Genomic DNA, 18,886 nt, shown 5'->3' on the forward strand with positions numbered 1-18,886 from the left:
CTATTAAAAAAAGACAAAAGCAAAAAAAGCCACTACCGGTGAAAGGACCATGCCTTACAGCATGCATATACTTTAAGGACTTGGGCAAGGTAACTGCCCTGACTCCATGGTGAGCACACTGATGATAGGAATGTTACCCAAAAAAAAGTACAGTTCCCAGCTGCTGGATTCAAAGGTTCCAACCTAGAAAGAGCAGAGGGGGTGAGAAGCACTTCTCCTGACGAGCAGCTAGCAGACTGGAATCCAGAGAGAAGCCAGATTTGGGGGAAGCGGGAGCTGGGGGCCCTGGAAACACTTCCAACCATTTGGGTCTGACCATAAAGATTGGGAAAAGACTCAAACACGTTCCAATTCTTCCCCTTCCTTTCCACCCTTCCTCTGCCAGCCTCCCAAACAACTCCAACATCTCCAGGGGATAAGCCAGTGAGTCCTGCGTGACCTGCACCCACTGCTCAGACCACAGCGTTCTTGCCCGAGACCAAAACTAGCTCAAGGGCACTGAAGATGGCCCGGGATTCCTCCAGTAGGTTATTTTCAGCTCAATTACAAGGTTCTTCTTGTTCGGTCTACAAACTAAACTCTAGCAGGAGTAGCTGTGGCAATCATTGCCTAGCTGGCAGGTGGCAAGGACACACTACACACTACAAAACCAGGCCAAATCCTTCTGAAATCTCTATCTGCAGTTGTCTGTGTCATCAGTTCTCTCCTTAATTTCCTGCTCAAAATTTAGAGTAAGCCTAAGAAATCCCAGGCAATGGCCACGCACTACGTAATTTGCGCTACTCCGCATGCAGTTCCATGTTATATGCACAGAACACACCAAACGTCGAAGGCCAACAAGAATAATTAACTTCCGAAAATAAAGTTTAAACTTTGAAAGAAAACTAGTTACTGCACAGTTCTGTCCTAATACACACAGAGAGAAAAAAATCACTTGTGATCAAAGGGAAAAAGAAAAGTGATGGAAGTTTTTCAAGCTCTGTCCTACATTTTGGTATGTAATTACATTAACAGACCACAATTCCCAGTTTTCCAATTTGTTTGCTACCACATAGCAAGACTAAGCATATGACATTCTACGCCTTGCAACCCTGTGGAGAAAAACAGATAAATAATAGCAACAAATTTATTTCATATCAGTCGACAGTCGTCTGCGTCTAACCAGCTTAAAAGTTCTTAATGTAAAGGGTTTTTTTCCGACGGACGTGAGAAATAATTATTAATTTTGCAGAGGTATTTGAAAGAAACTGCAAAACGGAACAAAGGATTATGACAGTCTACCAAACAATATGCATTTAAAATGGGAGCAACGAAGATCTCGGTGTCTTTGCCATCCTGATTACACCAATACCATCCTTTTTCCACGTTAAAATGCCCGCTAGCATATGAAACAGGTTGATGTTATTCACACTGAAATGACAAATACGCAGGGCTGTAACACATGCTTGTGTCCCTTTTGCTTCTATTAAGTAACACGCAATAAAAATAGAACAAGTCATTGCATGCTGCTGGCAGTTTTGTAGATTTTTGAGTCTCTTGATTTACTGCCTTTTCTTGTTTCTGCTTTTATCTTTCTAGATATGATTTCCCCTAACTTGAGAAGTAGTCTGCAGGCATTTGAGTTACGAAAATCAAAAATTACTAAATGGTTCCCCAAACCAAAATAAGCAAGTAAACAAACAGAATATTCACTGGGCTGGCTAGCATTTCATAGAAACACTTGCAGCTGAAAAACTAAGATTGCTGACCCAAATCACTCCGATCTAATTAAAGCAAATGGGTTGCAAAAGCAATTTTTCTACAGACCAATATCCTTGTGCTTTGAAAGACCTGTTCTGCTTATTCCACAACAAAACGCATGTCTCTTAAGAAGTTTACAATCACAATTCCAATAAAAATAAATACTTACACTTGAAAAATGTTTTATTTAAAAGCTATTGCCCAGGGCGGAATATGTATGTTTTACAGGATAAGCCTACCGTTTTAGCACATTTTCAATATTTAAAAAAAAGAAAAAAAATCCATGTGAAAGCACAGACAAACCATCACATACACATATCTCTGCGTAATTATAGAGGCATACAGGAACTCTGACTCGAAGCCTAGCAACAGTATCCAAGTATTAGTTAGGCTGCTAATCAACCACCAACAACTCGCACGCCAGCGCGATGCGTTTCATTTTTCTAAAGCAAAAAGCAAACAAAAATAAACCAAAAGAATCCTATTGCTTCTAGCTTCAGAGCTACTGAAGGACAAGATGTACAACATAAAACAAACCTTGTTCACTTGAAGAAGAACAACCCATGTCATTTAATCCATCTGAAAATTCATCTCATCACAAAGAACCAAGGCAAAAAGAGAGATTTAAAAATAGGTTATCCAAGTCAAAGGATTATCAGCTTGCAACGTACTTAGTATCTGTGTATCTGTATCTAATGAAAGCTTCAATATTCTTACATATATGATTGGGTTTTGTACCTCCATCCTATAGAAGCCATAGTAAATTCTGTATAGCAAATGCTTCCTAAATCTGCTGTGCTCATTTACTCACAGACAGCTGCAGGCTGGATGAAAACAATCAGGGATTAACTTTTCTACTCATGACATCTTTTAATCCATTACTTTCTCTTAGTTTGCAATAAATAAATGCATAAAGTTAAATAAATTATAAACGTGCTATAGCTAGTTAAAAAAAGAAGGGACAGCATTATTATTATTATTATTATTATTATTGTTATTATTATTATTATTATTATTTCAGCGATGTGTAACTGCTATGCTGTACATCAGGAGAAAAGAAGATGGAACAATAGTCCCCGAGCTGCAGGATCCTTCTGGGTTCCAAAGACTTTCAAAATAAGTGATAATTAAAATAAGCTGCTTTGATGTTGTTATTATTCCTCAAAAAACTAATTTGGGGGCATGATGAATTGAAATAATCCAAGAAGCTATACTAAATATTTCATACTGCTTGTAAAACAAGTTTCTAAGTACCTTATGGTCATAAGTTTTCCTGCTTTATGAAAAATACTATTTTAATTTGTTTCAAACAGGATTACTTTTTAAATGATATGGCACTTTTCATTCACCTTTCAAACACCTGTCAAGAAAACACAAGGGATTCCCTGATGTTTAGAACCTCATAAAAGAAATAAATACGACGAAATCTAGACCTTGTTTTTCATGCTTTACTGATATCCTTTTTTCCTCTCCTCCAAATTTTTTAGGTATGCTTTATTCTTGCAAAACTGCATCATCCCTGCCTGAAATAAGACTAGGAAGACCGTTGTCCGTTAATGACAGCAAGGTGTCTTTTATTGTACTAAGCCACAGGAATCATTTGCAAAACTCCTTTTCTCAGTTTGTTTCTGAAAACGGCATCACCAAGTCAAAAAAATAGTTACCTGTGCTAAGTATTTTTCATGCCGTGGTCTCAACAAACCGATCCCCCAGACACCTAATGTACTACCTGAGATGGAAAGATTAATTGGAATTTGATGGTGGGAAAAGGAGCAAGGTAAGGAAGAAGCAACGCGTTGACAGAAAGGAGAGTATGTGTGAGAGAACCCACACGGTTTTGAACTTCCAGAGGAAAAGGTCAATTTTTTTAATAGGACGGAATACCTAACCGGTTTTTATGCTGGTATTGTGGCTAAGCAGAAGGAGGGTCCACAGAACGCCAGTTTGCTGGGAGCCACAAGGGCTTACAGCCAAACAGGGATGTAACTGTTTTACGTGCAACCTTGCCCGAACGTTTACGCGCTGCAGATCAGAACCGTGCCAACAGCCGGCGGGTTTGGATTGCAGGGCTCCCCTTCCACGGATGGCCCCTCGTTTCCTCAGGAGCTTCCTCTGTGAAATTATCCAAGCGACAGAGAGCTGCACCCATCCAGAACGAGGACGTGAGAGACATCGGGCTTTCTCCGGACTGCAGAAACAAGCTGGAGGTCGGTAGGCAGGACCGGTGTGGTACGTGCTCTTCAACCAAAGCGCTGCTGCTCAGAGCTGCCTCGGAGTACATCTGCCAGCCCCGATGGGGTTGAAACCCTGAATGACCTCGTGTAGCTTGAAACACACGCAGCTTAGCCAACTGAATGGCCGCTACAGCCCAATTTTACGTAGCTGGGAAACCTTACAGGCAAAATCTCCTCCCTCTCTTTCTCAGATGATGAGGTAGGGACTCCTGGGATTACTCAGGTTGCCAATGGCACCTACGTCTTCTGTCTTGGCTACAAACTGTAATCCATTTTGCTTCTGTAGAAGGGAAACAGGCGGACCTTGTCTCTGACCAAACACGTACGCTCGCGTTGCCCCTTTGGCAAGCTCTGAGTGAGATTCCCAGACGCTACACACCTTAGACGAACGTCCCTCTCTTACGGTCAAACGTCACGTTGCTCCAGTAACATGGGCCATTACTTTTGCCTTTTTTGGCTCCAAAATAGATATAATTACGTTTTCTTCTTTTTAGAGAACAGTGTGAAGTCATGGGATTATTGCAAAGGAGCTTCTTTTATACGTGCCTAGGTTTTTAGCATTTCAACACGTTCGTCTAACGTAAGTGCTTTGTAATTAAACAAAAAGGAAGAACCACCTCTGTGGGATTTGATCTGTAGAACAAAGATTTAGTAGCCCTGTAAATTAGAATTTTCCACTGCCAGAGGATACCCTGGTCATTTTCCACCTGAGCTGCTTCTCCATCATCTTTGACAATAGGTGCAGTCTCAGCTTTAAACCTGGCACAGATCCGGGCCGGAGGGGGGGGAGAGAGAAAAAAAAAGACTCCCTTTAAGAGAGGCAATTCAGCCTCTCCTAAACTGAACGATCCCAGACTTCATGTACAGCTTAAAACGGTATTCTACTCTAGATGCCAACGAAATGCAATCGGCAGGCAAAGGTGGAAGAGCTCATAAGCGATACACCCGGCACTCCAGCACGCGTACTCATGGCGGTGGAGCGCCGGTGGGCCGGGGCGTCGCGATGTGGTTCTTCTTGCTGCAGACTCAGCCCTTCGCGCCACGGGCAGCGACACGCTCCCTCTGCGGAGCGCTGCAGCCGCAGCTCTGCCGCTGCGCAAAGCGGCTCATCCACCGCGAGGCACGGCACCGCGCCGTCAATCATAAGCGTTCCGTTACCGCCGCTACAGCCTTGTAGTTACAGTTTTGGCAACGTTACTTGAAACAGCTTTGTGACTCCTGACAAACTGGAAGACACCCACATACTACCTTCTGCATCGAAAGTACCAGTGACTTCCTTCTGCACTAGTTCGGGACAACAAAATTATCTAAGAACAATGTTAATTAGCACATGTCAAAACAGATGGACACGGAGAGTCCAGCTCCTCACTGTGCAAAATTAGAGATTTCCAGCAAATAGTATTTTTCATATTTCAGATACTTCGCTTTGAAAAATGCAAAAACTTTTGTCACCAGATAAAAAACTGCTCTTGGAGCCACTAAGTCAGGTCTAGCCTCCAATCACTACCACCGATTAAAATTTTCCCGTCCTTAAGACGACAATACCCAGGAAATTAAGCAGATTCTTTTTGACAATAATAGTATTGACACTTACATTACCCAGCTGTACATTAGGCTTACATTTCACAGTATCTATAGCTAAAGATACTGTGTATGAAGATCACTGCAAGTTAAAAGATTAGGTCAGAAATCTTCCAAGAGCAATGTGGAGTTTTTTTCCAATGAATCAAGAGGAATGTGGAGTTTTTCCCAATGCATCACCAACCCCTCCTTGCGACGAATGCTGTCGCGAATAATCATTAATAGCATTGACAAGCTTACTATTAAATGATTGAACAGCTCATCAACTACCAGCCTAAACCTCCACAGAAAAAGAGACCTGCTTGAAGCTGCACATATTCCAAAGATTTTCCCACAGTTGTATCTTATTAATTATTAAATGAGTCTAAAATAATTACAAAATATAAAGTAATAACAATTATTAAATGATCCTAAAATAATAGCAACAAGGTTTAATGAACTGGTTCAATATCAAAATTCAGTATCTAACCAAAAATACACTTTCTGAGGGATACAAGATGAAAGGTTTCTCAAGGGACTTCATAGTATGACCTGTCCTCCTTATCTTCATGAGGATACTTCTCAAGCTCTTTGCTATTCCTCGCCACTCTGTTGCCTCTGGGCTCTAAGAAGGTACAATACTCAAATGATATACGTTGGAATACATTCAAAACTACACGAATATAGCGGATAACCAGACAAGTAAGGTATAGAAAAGCCAACTTGTTGAAGTTTAAATGCTGACGTTATTCTGCACGTTCATCATGATACTAGCTCTCAGGTTTTCTGCTCAGGATATTGCTCTTTGATTTATTTGTTTTTTTTTAAACTGGGAGACATTCCAGAAATAGACATTTTGATGACTTCCCCTTTTTTTTTTTTTTTTTTAAAGTAATACATCTTAAGGGACAAATGTCCGACTAAATTCAATTAGCTGGGAGGAAACAATATAACGTAATGCTTATTCTTTAACCAAAATCTACTAATTCAAATAGTTGTGAGCAATCCACCACCATCTTGCAAAAAATGCAAGTGAATCATGGAAGTATCAATATTTCTATTTTTCAGTGGAAAAGTGAAAGCATCAGGAGAATTTGGAGAACCTTCCCACAGAATATATTTTCTAAGCATTTTTCTAGAAATCACCAAATCCTACTGTAAGTTTTTAGTCAGCAGTTGTAAGTTCTGCCTAAAGCATCAGCCACGTGGCTATCACTTGTTTCCTGGACTGTATCTCATCCGTCTACTTCACAACTACGTTCCAATTTCTCCCATATATTGACATAACTTGGAACTTGCACTCGTTTGGGGCAAAGGAAATGTAGCGCAGAACCGGTCGGTCCAAAAAATGACATTAACATCAACGTGCTTTCACACAAACTAGTTTAGAGGCTACCCTTCCTAAGTTAGCGTTAAAGTAAAGCAAGCGTTACTTTTACTTTACTGTTACTTTACCGTAAGTGAATGCACAATTCCTTTACTGGTCTTTCTGTTATTTTATTGTACACAACTGTTTTTAAGAGAACAAGATCCACTCAGAGAAACATAAAACATAATACTGTGCATTGGCTATGTGTAGTACTTGTTCTGCACCGACTCTACACGTAAGCCAAAATATCAAGAACTAACACAGCAGAAATAAAGGGAACATTTGAATCTAAACACCCGTTTCCTTTCATTTCAACACCTTCACAAAGTTATAAAACCATTACCCATATCAACAATGAGATGTTCACGCTACTAGGAATAAGTGGTTCATTTTTACTTAACTTTTTAAATCAGTTTGTTTATAAATACAGAAGGATGAAGACTTCTTACATGGAAAGGAACTATCCGACTTTCTCCTGCAATAACCTTCCCAACTCACTACGAACCTTCATGTGGAAGCTATGACTTTTATGCAACTTTAATGCAATACGTCCTCCGTTTCCTCAATGCATACTGCAAGGAGTTGAAAGTATCGCGGTGCTACGAGAATTCGCATTTACCACACAGAATTTTTAACTATATCCCTGAAGATCATATGCAATCAGGAGGGGAAATGCAAAGGAGGCCTTAATCCAGAGCAATTCTTTCACCGTCCTAAATTTCATGTGAGCTGGCCTAGTTTTCCACATAAATTAAATACTATATCAAGTCACAGATTTGCATCACTGAGTTAAATCAGTGCAGGCAACTATACAGAGCCTCCTGCTTCCCAAGGAATGCTTTTTTACGTTCCACTTCAGGATGTTCCTGTGGAACTTTAATTAACTTGAACGAAAGCATTGAAATTCATTTTAATTAAACCGTATTAGAAATCACTTTTATCAAACTGGTTTTATTTGAATAGCAAAAGTCTCTGTGTAAAAAAGATCTTTAAAAAGCCTTAAGGTTTTTGCCACGGGCCCTTAACGCCTGTCACTAGCCTTCATTTGCCACGCACCAAACTCAGTGAGAGGAAATGGTTTCATGGACATGGATAGACAGTATCTGTCATATATTCATTTCATTGCAGAGAAGCATTTTTCTTTATTTTCTTCTTCTCACCAATTATTCCTACCTGAGAACTGCTTTAGGCTGCTGCCGCAACAGCCTCTAAGAGCCAGCTTGGCTCTTCCAGGTATGTGGATGTGTTTAATCTGTCACAAACCATCTAATTTATACTTACAAAGCATCTACCACTCTTTTGCATTACTTCTCAAACTATGTTCTGAAAATGAAAATTTGAGAACATTTCAGCTTTTTCCCCCATCTTCATTTCAAAAAGAAAAGTTACTCCTAAAATGTCCCTGAAACGACACTGTCGTCAGCCCCGCAGTCACATCTCACACAGAATCAGCTTTAACATCTTTGCAAAATCTTCGTTTAAACATATATAACTTATTTTCAGGGTCTGTAAATGTTTTGCTTACCAATATCAGCTTCCCTGTGATTCTTGATATATTCAGCGAGCTCAAAATTTCCCGCTATTATAGCCACCTAAAGGATTGTAAAATAGTTACAATTAATATAGTGCCATCGCTTATTAAGTAGGAAAATATGCACGTTACATTACTGACAAGCATCATACAAACGTATTTTCATTTCACAAAGCGGAGCAACCGCTTACTCCTTCTATTCTGCAACTACAACGCGCAATAAATTTCTGAAACACCCTTGAGAAACGACAACTCAAGCCCCGCGCCGGCAGCTCCCCAGCTCCCCAGGGGCGGCGGGCGCCGGGGCCGCCGGCGTCCCGGCGGCGGCTGGAAGAGCCGCGGCTTTCCATGTCGTGGCGGTCAAAGCCAGCAGCGAGCATTACACCCACCGGCCCCAGCGCGCCGGGAGCTATGCGGCTGTGAGGAGAAGGCTACGGGAGCGGGCTCGGAGAGACACCGAAGACGTTATTTCCCTTTAATTCTTCCTCCCTCGCTACTTACCCGCGCAATGAAAACAACGCAAAGTACGTGGGATAACCAGGGGAAAAGTACCAAGAACTACAAGTATTTGGGTACCACTAAGACGCCAAAAAAAAGACTAAAAAAAGAAGAACTGGAAAAGTTTATGTATACGTATAGAATTTAAAGTGTTTTAATAAATATAGTTCTAAAATAATAATTTCTTTTTTCATTTCCCAGCTGTCGAACACAGATGTGCAACTAGGTATTCCCAATTCTCATCTAAACGCACTTAAAAAGAGAAACATCTCCACTGGGTATGAGGAAAGCGATTTGCTTATGCCATTGCTGTCTCCTCCCTTTTTCTTCCTCTCCTATTTTTGCCCTGAATATTCAGCAATTGCCTTTCCTGGCTCCATTTTGCAGCTTTATATGAGAGATACTGTTCCCCTAATGGCACTGTGGCTTTCCTGGTGTAGGTAAAAGGGATAAGCTGGGCTAGACCTTTCTCAGAGAAGCTTCTGCATGGACAAGGTGCAGGCCAAAAAAAAAAAAATTAAAAAAATCTTATTTAAGGATTCCCCTGGATATAGGGCTACTATCAGTCATGAGAAATAATTGAAAACTCAGGGAAATTTCTGAGCTGTTGACCAAGAAAGATTATCGTCTGGTTTGTAGCACTCCACAAATCTCAGGCATGAAGAATACGGCGAAGGAAGGCTGACGCGCTGAAATGGTCTTCGGGAGGTGTGGGAAGTGCGGCTAAGGTGAGCACATGTAACACGCATAAGACCTTATTTCTGCGCTCGCTACAGGAAATTAAATGGCAATTTTCTTTACCAGCAACCAAGACAAACTACTATGGAAATCCTCCAAAATGAAGCCTTTACACACAAGCAACAAACTACAGATGGAAAATCTTGACTACTACGTATTTAGGCGTTTCCAGATCTGCTTTAAATGGTAGACTCAGAGCCGGCTTAAATCACGAGCCATGACCACTACATCTACTTTACCTGAAAATAAAATCATTACACGTATTTTCCGCACTTTTCATTCAGCATCCATTATTTACACGATGGTTCCTTCTGCCATTAGCGCATGTTGTGTCGGGCTCGAGCGGACACACATCCTGGAAGAAGTCTCACTGAGACGCAGTACTAGGAAGACCATTTGCTACAGGCACGGGTGCACTGCCTTAGAAAAAAGAACCCACTGCAACGCTCCTGAACAGAACTAGACGGGACTGTTGAAAGTCGTATTTTCACTCTCTTTTCTCCCCTCTACAGGCCTCCTGGTGACTTCATTTTAAGGCCTGTCTTTAGACCCGAGACTCAGCTGTATTAGTCCTTACGCTTCCAGCCATCACTCACTAATCCCTTCTGTATGCAGCCCTGCAAGTCCTGTGGAAGGACCCAAATTTAAACAAACGGTTTCAAACACAACAAAGTAATCTCCGATTTATCTTTTGGTCCTAAGCACGTAATAGTTGGTCAAAAGAGAGACAGACTGATTTAGCTTAGGTTACAAAGTCTACTTGCTAGTAAAGTACAAGCAAGACTTTAAAGAAATTACTATATTTTACATATACTGTATCACAACAGCTTTTTTAGATTATCAAGCAAAGTTTAAAACGAACACCTGAACATACCATTTATCAGGTTTATGCCCTGAATCCAGGTTTCCCCCTCCCGCTTTTGTTTTTTAATGCTTTTCGGGTTCTGTCTTTCTTCTTGGCAAATCGTTTCTTGTTGTATTAAAAACTTCTATCCAACATAAAGGCTAAATATAGTGATTACATTTTCTTTTCCTTTCAAGTGTATCTATTTCATGGCAGAAATTCTACCCCCCGTTTGTACGGCACCTAGCAGTTATACTCAATATGCGTACACTTGTGTTTTAAAATAATCCTCGGCAGGCAGCCATGAGCATGGCACGTGCAGTATAATCATTTTCGTCCTCTAAATAATGAACCCGTATATACTATCACCATACTTACTAGTGATAATCGTGTAATTATTTTCTCATTACAATATTAACAGTAAGGAAATCATTTGCTTTGGGCACTTCTCAGTTGTGTTACGTCAAACATTGCTGGATTCCTGGGAGCAAGATGCATCACTGTGAATCAATAACACTGGTTCAACTCAATCCCACTTCTGCTTTTAGACTGCAGTTGGAAAAATGAAGAGTGTTTCTTCTCAGATATGTCACAAGACTTCTGCGTGCCATGGCATCTGCAAGGATCGGGGAGGTCAGAGGTAGACTGGCGCACTGCACCTCCGCGTGAACAGAGGCAATTATCCATCTGAAAATTACTATTTTAACTATTCGTAAGACGACCTTTATACCAGGAACTACTCCTGAAATAAACTGCTTCTCGGCATGTGTAACACATCAGAACCTGGTCCCCAGCCTCCTCTGTACGGCTTCCGAAGTGTAACTCGTGATTCTCCCTGGCAAACAGCACGAGAGCAGCAGCCGAGCGGTACAAATGCCACCTCTCCGACTTCCCGTTCTGCAGCCTGGCTTGGTTCAGGTTCATAAAAGCACCGTTTGGGCGCAGATCAGGGGGTTTCTCTACATTCTGAGCGAGCAACAATTCAACATTACCCCGATTAGCATCTAAAACGCCAACGGGGACTTCACCAGGGACAGGCAGCTTGCCAGGCAGCAGCCGTGTTACTCGAAAGAATTTTTGATACAGAGTCGATTTTAAAACTCAAGTATAAACATGCTGTCCAAGTGATAAACACGTTTTATAACTTGAAAAAGTTATAAGAGACAGCTTGACAGGGAATTGTTCCTGTACTTGTTTCTGAATCAAGCACTAGATTCAGGGAGCTCAAGGTATCACTTATCTCAATTTAATTTACTTCAGTTCGCTAAAAACAGTACAGAAAATTCTAACAGCAAAAATGAAGGAAAAATATGTTAGGATCTAAAGAAAGAAAGAAAAAGTTAGAAAGTACAAATATTCCTTGGCATAAGATCAATGTACTTCACTTGAATTTGATGGGTGAAGAGTGTGGGAGAAAGTGAAGTCAGGAAAAGCTGAAAGATAGAAAATTATACTCATTCAATTTTTACAGTTGCAAACTACAAAGCACAGCAACCACAGCCTCTCGCCCATCAAAATTTACCTTGAACCATCGTTTGTCGAAATAAAACTATAGGTGTGAACGCATTAGGGCAAGTGAACGGTCTTCACAAGGTCCAGGGCTTAAACCAAATTAAGGTGGTGTAAAGTCTCCCCTCAGCTAAGATGAAAACTAAATCAGAACCTTACTGAAGTTCTGTAATTGTACTAAATTTCTCTGTACTTTGGAAAAAAATGCAAATATATTACCTCTGCAGAAAATAGGCTTCATAATGCACATGGTTTTAAATAGCCACATTTTGCTTTTCAGGACATTCGGTAGTGAAGTGCTAGATTTCTAATTGAGAGGTTATGGCAGGAAAGAAGGTTTTTTGGTTTGTTTGGGGGTTTTTTTTTCAATCAAAAGACATCTCTTCTTGGCAGTGAAAAAGTAGCACAGTCAGCAAAACTCGAGGGCAGGTTTTTTTCCAGTTCCAGTGGGAAGTGGATCCCAATCACCTAAATGCATCACACGCATGTTTACAGACATGAAATATTAGCATAGAAGGCTGGAGGCAGCACTTCACAACTAGAGGCTATCTACAGACTCTCTTATGCTGAAGCTTCAGAAATTACGGCTTTTAAAAACTGCATATACAGCAGTCTTACTGTAATGCAGGTTCTTTCATTCCTGCAACAAATGTCCTTTCGTTTTGTCCTTTCACCACAGACACTTCTCTTACATCAAAAGTCTGCATGTCCTTAGTCACATTATTCTGTAAACCTGATAAAATCTGTTTAAGTGTCTTCTAAAAAAAAAAAAAAAAAAATCACTCCTCTACAATTTCCACGAAAACCTGCATATTTTTGCCCTACTTTTAAAGGGCGTATTTACTCTGCGTGGGCTCCAGAATCAGAAGGACTGGACCTGCGGCGTCACAGCACGGTGTCAACTCAAGTCCAGCTGAAAAGCATGACTCCGTAGTTCAAGTACAGTGCCTTCAGACCCCAGCCGGGATCTTGAGCTGCTGCACTGCCGTTTGCTTGGGATCTCTGCCATGTATTTCTACTGTACAATACAGACAACAGAAACTTTTTTTTTTTTTTAATCATCATTAGACGCAATTTTATATGAATGACAGTAACCGAAGTGAATAGTTTCTCAGCTCCCTCCACCTTTAACTGACCCCACTAAGAGTGTTCACGTGGGCACCTCATTATTTTCAAACGACATCTGATGACACACGTGGCTGACCTGAACAAGTCCACGCGCTCACGACGGGGAAGCGCGGAGAAAGCAACGCTAGGCAGGAAGACGTATCTTAGTGGGAGGTAATTCACAGAGGGTAACAACAGCGGGTAAACCCACGCAGCTAGACTGGCGGCATCACCTCCCATTTCCACCACACTCCGTCATGTCACGGTAACGGGAGGTTAAGGGAGTCACTGGAGCGGGTCACAGCCGCGACACGCTCCAGGGGCCCTGAAGCACCGAGCCGCGGGGTTAGCGACCACGCGACGCAGGGCACGGCCAGAAGCTGGGTGCTCGTACCGACGCCGGCCGCGCCTCGGCAGAAGCAAAGCTTGCTGAGGGTCACCCCCTCCTCTCGCCCACCGTCTCAGGCAGATGCTTCTTTCAAACGCCGCAGCGGGTTACAGGGCCCCGCGCCGCGCCAGGCAATGGCAGGTGCTCTGTCACCAGCGCAGCGGAGAAGGGACGCGGTTCGGCTGACACCGGGCTAGTTGCTATGGCTGGTAACCAGGGGACAGCGCGGTGAAGTAGAAACTCGACTGAATGAAGTAGCTGTGACGCCAAACCGGGGGGAGCAGGCGGGAGAGGGGGGCACGCCGCGCCCGCTCGTCGCGTCGGGCGCTGGACGAGGCACAGAACCCCCAGAACTGACATATACATTCAATATACCGATTACTTACACTCCAGTACGTAGATTTTTTTTTAAATTGTGATTAATGCAGTGTTTTGTTCTTTTCGGGAAATTGGAAACTATATACACACTTTACCTGTCACTAACCTTTTACAATTGATTTTTTCCGCTCTTGAAATGTATCACTGGTAGAGGTTATATTAAATTAGAGCGAGAGCTCTGTAGCCTGTTAGCAAATACAATTTTAGAGCTTTATAGGTTAGGCCCTGAAAGGCAAGCACCAAAACTAAATTATGTGATCACTCTTTGGAACACACTGCTCCACCCGACAAGAAACAATACAAAAAACACAGAAATTGAACTTGTCCCCTCTTAAATCCAGCCAATGAACTCGGGCAAACTTTCTACCTGGGAGTGAGGAGAGCATCTCTCAGTTCATTTATGCTTCACTCTCAATCAAGGCCGTTGCACTTCCTTCTGCACATGCTTAAATTTAAGAGCAGGCGAGACATAAAGCTTTAAAATGCTCTGCCTAAATAGAGCGCGGAGGAAGCTGTTTGGGCTGCACAGTTCTAGCTGCAATTCACAATAAGCAGCTCATGATAAAACAGTCAGCACTCCCCACCTGCTTTTTCTCACCCTTCTCTTCTCTTCCAGACAATTTCGCTGTCCTGATGAAAGTACTTTTCTGTATTCTTTCCTTCAGGGCTGATGCTTCACCCTTCCACCGTCCCCGCTACCCAGCGGTGCTCACTAAATGATGGTCTTTCAAGAAAGCTTGCCCTTGCGATGGCTTCAGGTATGGCCCCGTGCGTTAAAGGGGAGCGCTCGATCCCAGGATAAAATGCGACTTCAGTCTTTGCTCAGTCTCAGCCAAGCAGCAGAAAGCAGACGGATATATACACATGTATAGAGATACATATACACAGACACACACGATACTCCGAGGCACCCCTACCCTATGTGTTCCCGACCTCAGGTGGAATGGGAAGGAAGAGGTGATACCACCCTGCGAATGGGACTGTAACCGTAAGACTCACCAGAAATTGCCTTCCACTTAAATCACAGACTTACCAAAACCATAAATTATTTATTGCACCACTGAGGACTATATTATTTCACCATCAGCAGAGACTCGTGAGAAATTAAGATGAGTGAATCTAGAAAGAACAGCTGGGATCACTTCCTTAATGTACAGACTGCCAGAAAAGCTCTTCCATGTGTCATAATTAGGATGTGCTTTCTTAATATTAAAAATATAAGAAATTCTATCATTTTAATAAGCATTAGTTTCCACACAAAAATCATATCAGCAATTCACCCAATAGCTGCAATATCGAGAGGTGATAATCCAACAGCAAAGGCAATCTCTAAACCATTCCTTTACAATCAGAACCTTTGGAGACAGGCATCTCTGATATGAAAATCTACTGGAGCTTATGTGGGGCAATGAAAAGGCACTGTAGTTCAACTTCAGTGTATTTCCATTGCGTTCTCTCAAAAGAAAAGCTCTAATAAATATAAGGAGGTATATATTACCTAATAAACCGAGGAGGTAAAGGCATTTTGGAGCCTAAAGCCAACTGGAAGCTTGTCACAGTGTACCATCAAGTATGCAGCAGCCATCCGCACGGACATCAGAAAGTTAAATTTAGGTTGTTAAGTGCAGAGACCCTGCTCTCACGTATGCCTATGCAGCACACAGCACCGTGAGATTCCATCCCTGACAAATAGTAACAAAAAATCCTGCAGCACACTCTGCAGACTCCCCCCAAAAAATCTGAAATAGAGATGCATCAGTTGCTCTTACATATGAGCAGCACGTACATTTTTAAAACTCTCTTCAGTGGTACAGATGGAGTTCGGTTTGGAAAAGCAAGAAGCAATCTGTGTTCCAAATTTCTTTTCCATAGGTGTGGGAGAAAACTGTCCTGATCAAACACTATTGGTTTCTTACGCGTTCAGAGAGCTTGGACGTGAAAGTATGTTTATCTATTCAATAAACACAAGAACATACCTAGAACTCAGCTTCCTTTGGAAATACATTCTTTTGTAATACCTTAGCAAAATGTGACAATCTGGCAAGCATTGTTCTGAGCTCAAATCACAATATCGACTTTAGGTATTTTCTATTAGAGAAGACATTAAGTATTCAAGAAATACAAGAAAATGTTGGGGTTTTTTTTCTGAACCAGTTGGAAAATTCCATACAGTTATAATAACTATCTAACCTAAAATAGAAATGCTGAATAATCATGAATTCTGTATTTTGCTTTCCAAAATCAAAGGGCAAAAGTACCATCCCACATTTTGTAGTTGATTTTTGACTTTGAGGCTACAACACTGTAAAATAAAACTAGCGGAAGCTTCTTAGTTCACCCTATTACAAAATGAAACCAAATACTTGATTAATATACTATTAATATCACTAATTCACTGTCTTTTTCTAACAGCGCTCCTGAATACATAGAATATGGATGACATGAAACACAACCTCAAGAAAATACATATGTTTACATTATGGAGACACACATTTACATTCATATTCCAAAACTTTACTAAAAAGTAATCAGCTTTTGAAGTTCAGATGTAATACATCTAATTAGAAATATGTCAGAAGCAAATTACTATTTTGAGAAGTTTATAGTTGTGTAATATTTGTTTTATTTAATAAAATGAAATTGATTGATCAAATTAATTTTATCCATCTGAAGCTGTATTTCAGGTATAACGATTTCAAGTTTCAGCAAAACTCACTGAAATAAGATGGATAAGATAGCCATAGAATAAAGAAAAGCAGTAAAATTTAGGGTTTTTTTCTTTAAATAATAGTCAGTAAAGATTTATATAAAGTGCAGAAATAACCCACATTCTTTATCAGGACAATAAAATGCTGGCAATTTTCCTCAATTACTCTATAGTAATGTTATGAAAGAATATAAGTAAAAAAATCATACTCAGCATTTTCATACACGCTTCTTTCCTGGACAGAAAATAATTCTTAACAATTTTAATTATATAATGTAATACAAGTTTAATATTATACATTTTGAAAGGAAATGACTTTGTATATTTATATAGCTGATGTCCAGTAGATGGCAAAATATCAGCAACCATCACCTTTAATCTTCTTGGAACTTGCGCAATTTAAACACAAAGTATTTTTTTTTTCTTTTTCTTTCTAGTATCCACTTTCTATTTCACCAGGTAGCAGGATTATCTTTACCTTTTGGACGTTTTCTGTATGTTTTCTGCTTGAAAGACAATTTCATCTTCAGTTCTTGATACAACAAAGCACAACAACGTTACTATCCTTTAAATAGTCCTCTGAAGACAGTTTCTTCACCACTGAAATTTTTTTCTCCAAAAGCATGGTGCTGCTACTGTTCCCAAATTTGCCAGCACATGTTAGCATACTGTGTACAAAAATCTCTTAGCAACAATATCTTAGTGTCTAACATTTCCCTTCTTCCAACTATGATTCATGGAGCCATCTGTAGTCAGATATTGACATGCAGCATCTTAAAATAGATACCTTACATTTGCTCAACAACTAGTTTTAGCATCTGAAAATATAAATTATGGGAAAAGGCCAATATTTCTTTGAGGCTCTTCATCATTCCCTTGATCATTTTAGCACTGTTTAAACAAAGGCTTGCCACGATCACTTCGCCTTAGCATTAAGGTCAAAGTATTCATGCTTTCCGGAGCGCAGCAAGCAGGCAGCTCCGCTGGGCTGGGTGCAGTCCCTTACGTAAGCCCTCCAAGCAATCTCAGCGGCTTCCCTGGTGAGGACCCCCTCACGCTGGCACCCTTGCTATTTCTCAATAGTAATCAAAGACTAGGGTTTTAAACGTCAAGTATTTCTCCGTGCAGCACTAAGACCTAAGCATTTTTCACACCCTTGGAGCCTAAGCCTTCTGGAAAGTACCCTACAACAGGTGGGACAAGGTCAATGTCTCAGCTGGGCAATGACCAAGAGAATTCTGCAGCAACGGCTACTGTAGGGAATGCAACGATGCCCCACACTGTGTTCAGGGAATGGAAAAAAAAAATAGAACCGTAGCCTCCCCAGCACTGTTTTTGCCTCCCAAAACTCTTACAAAGTTTTCAGCTTATTAGCAGCTAATGACTTTGCGTAACGCAAGTTACTTGTCGCAAGGCAGTGTGTAATTTTGCATAAACTGAAAGCATAGCATGGTACTAAAAGCAGGAAATGTTAATTAAAAATAATCATATTCAGTAGAATATATTATATAGAAAGATTCAGTAGCATGGCTTTGAAACAATCTTAAGTGTGAGGAACACACTTCCACCCCAGTGAAATCAAACAGAATTTCATCCACTTCAAAGGAACTAGGATTTTACCCTAAATATTTTTGAGCAATTAATATCTTAAAAATAAGCAAACCAACAAGAACGTGCATCCAAATACACAGTATGTATTTAGCTGAGTATTATCAAAAAACTACACTGCAAGCATAACAGTGCTGGTACATTTTCATTGCTAAAATGCTGGTTTCGCTTGCAAAAGATTTTACAGCCCCTATGGGATTTCTGAAATACAGTCAGTAGCCATGAAACAGTGCCAGAGCTGACTAGCTTAGTGAATTCAAGCCAAAATTAAGAGAAAGCTATCACACCGAATGACCTCCTTTTAGTCTCTTTATGTCCCGCCGTGCTGTCTTAGCAGGACTCTATACTGGACCGACAATTAAAATGTCTGTAGGCAGCCTTGTCCGTTTTCCAGTAACCTTAGTACGACTTAAAAAGTAGAACCTGTATTTTATTTTATGCTCTCCTTTCATGACCACACACAATTGCGTTCTTAAAACCTAACTACTCTCACTCACGAATAAGCCATGACTGAGCACCTTCAGATTGACCTAAGCCTGCATGGACACCAAGATAAAAAAACGTAAGTCCTTTCCTCACAACATGCCAGTAAATCACTTCCAAATCATCTCACCCTCTCGGCTTTGAAATGCAAACTCAACTCCTATGACAAAAGGGTCCGTTGTTATGCAAGAA

At 40.8% G+C, this 18,886-nt stretch overlaps 1 protein-coding gene across 1 annotated transcript in view; it reads right to left on the bottom strand.

Annotated features, from left to right (window-relative positions):
* Positions 1-18,886, bottom strand: part of SHANK2 (SH3 and multiple ankyrin repeat domains 2) — a gene marked incomplete at both ends in the record, with an annotated part of 313,032 nt that overhangs the window by 262,363 nt on the left and 31,783 nt on the right. The window contains one exon of the mRNA XM_082000563.1: positions 8,429-8,495. Coding sequence (XP_081856689.1) covers positions 8,429-8,495 — 67 coding nt within the window. The remainder of the gene's footprint in view (positions 1-8,428; positions 8,496-18,886) is intronic.

Source organism: Phaethon aethereus, assembly GCF_964289735.1.
Source record: "Phaethon aethereus genome assembly, chromosome: 5".
Classification (NCBI taxonomy): Eukaryota; Metazoa; Chordata; class Aves; order Phaethontiformes; family Phaethontidae; genus Phaethon; species Phaethon aethereus.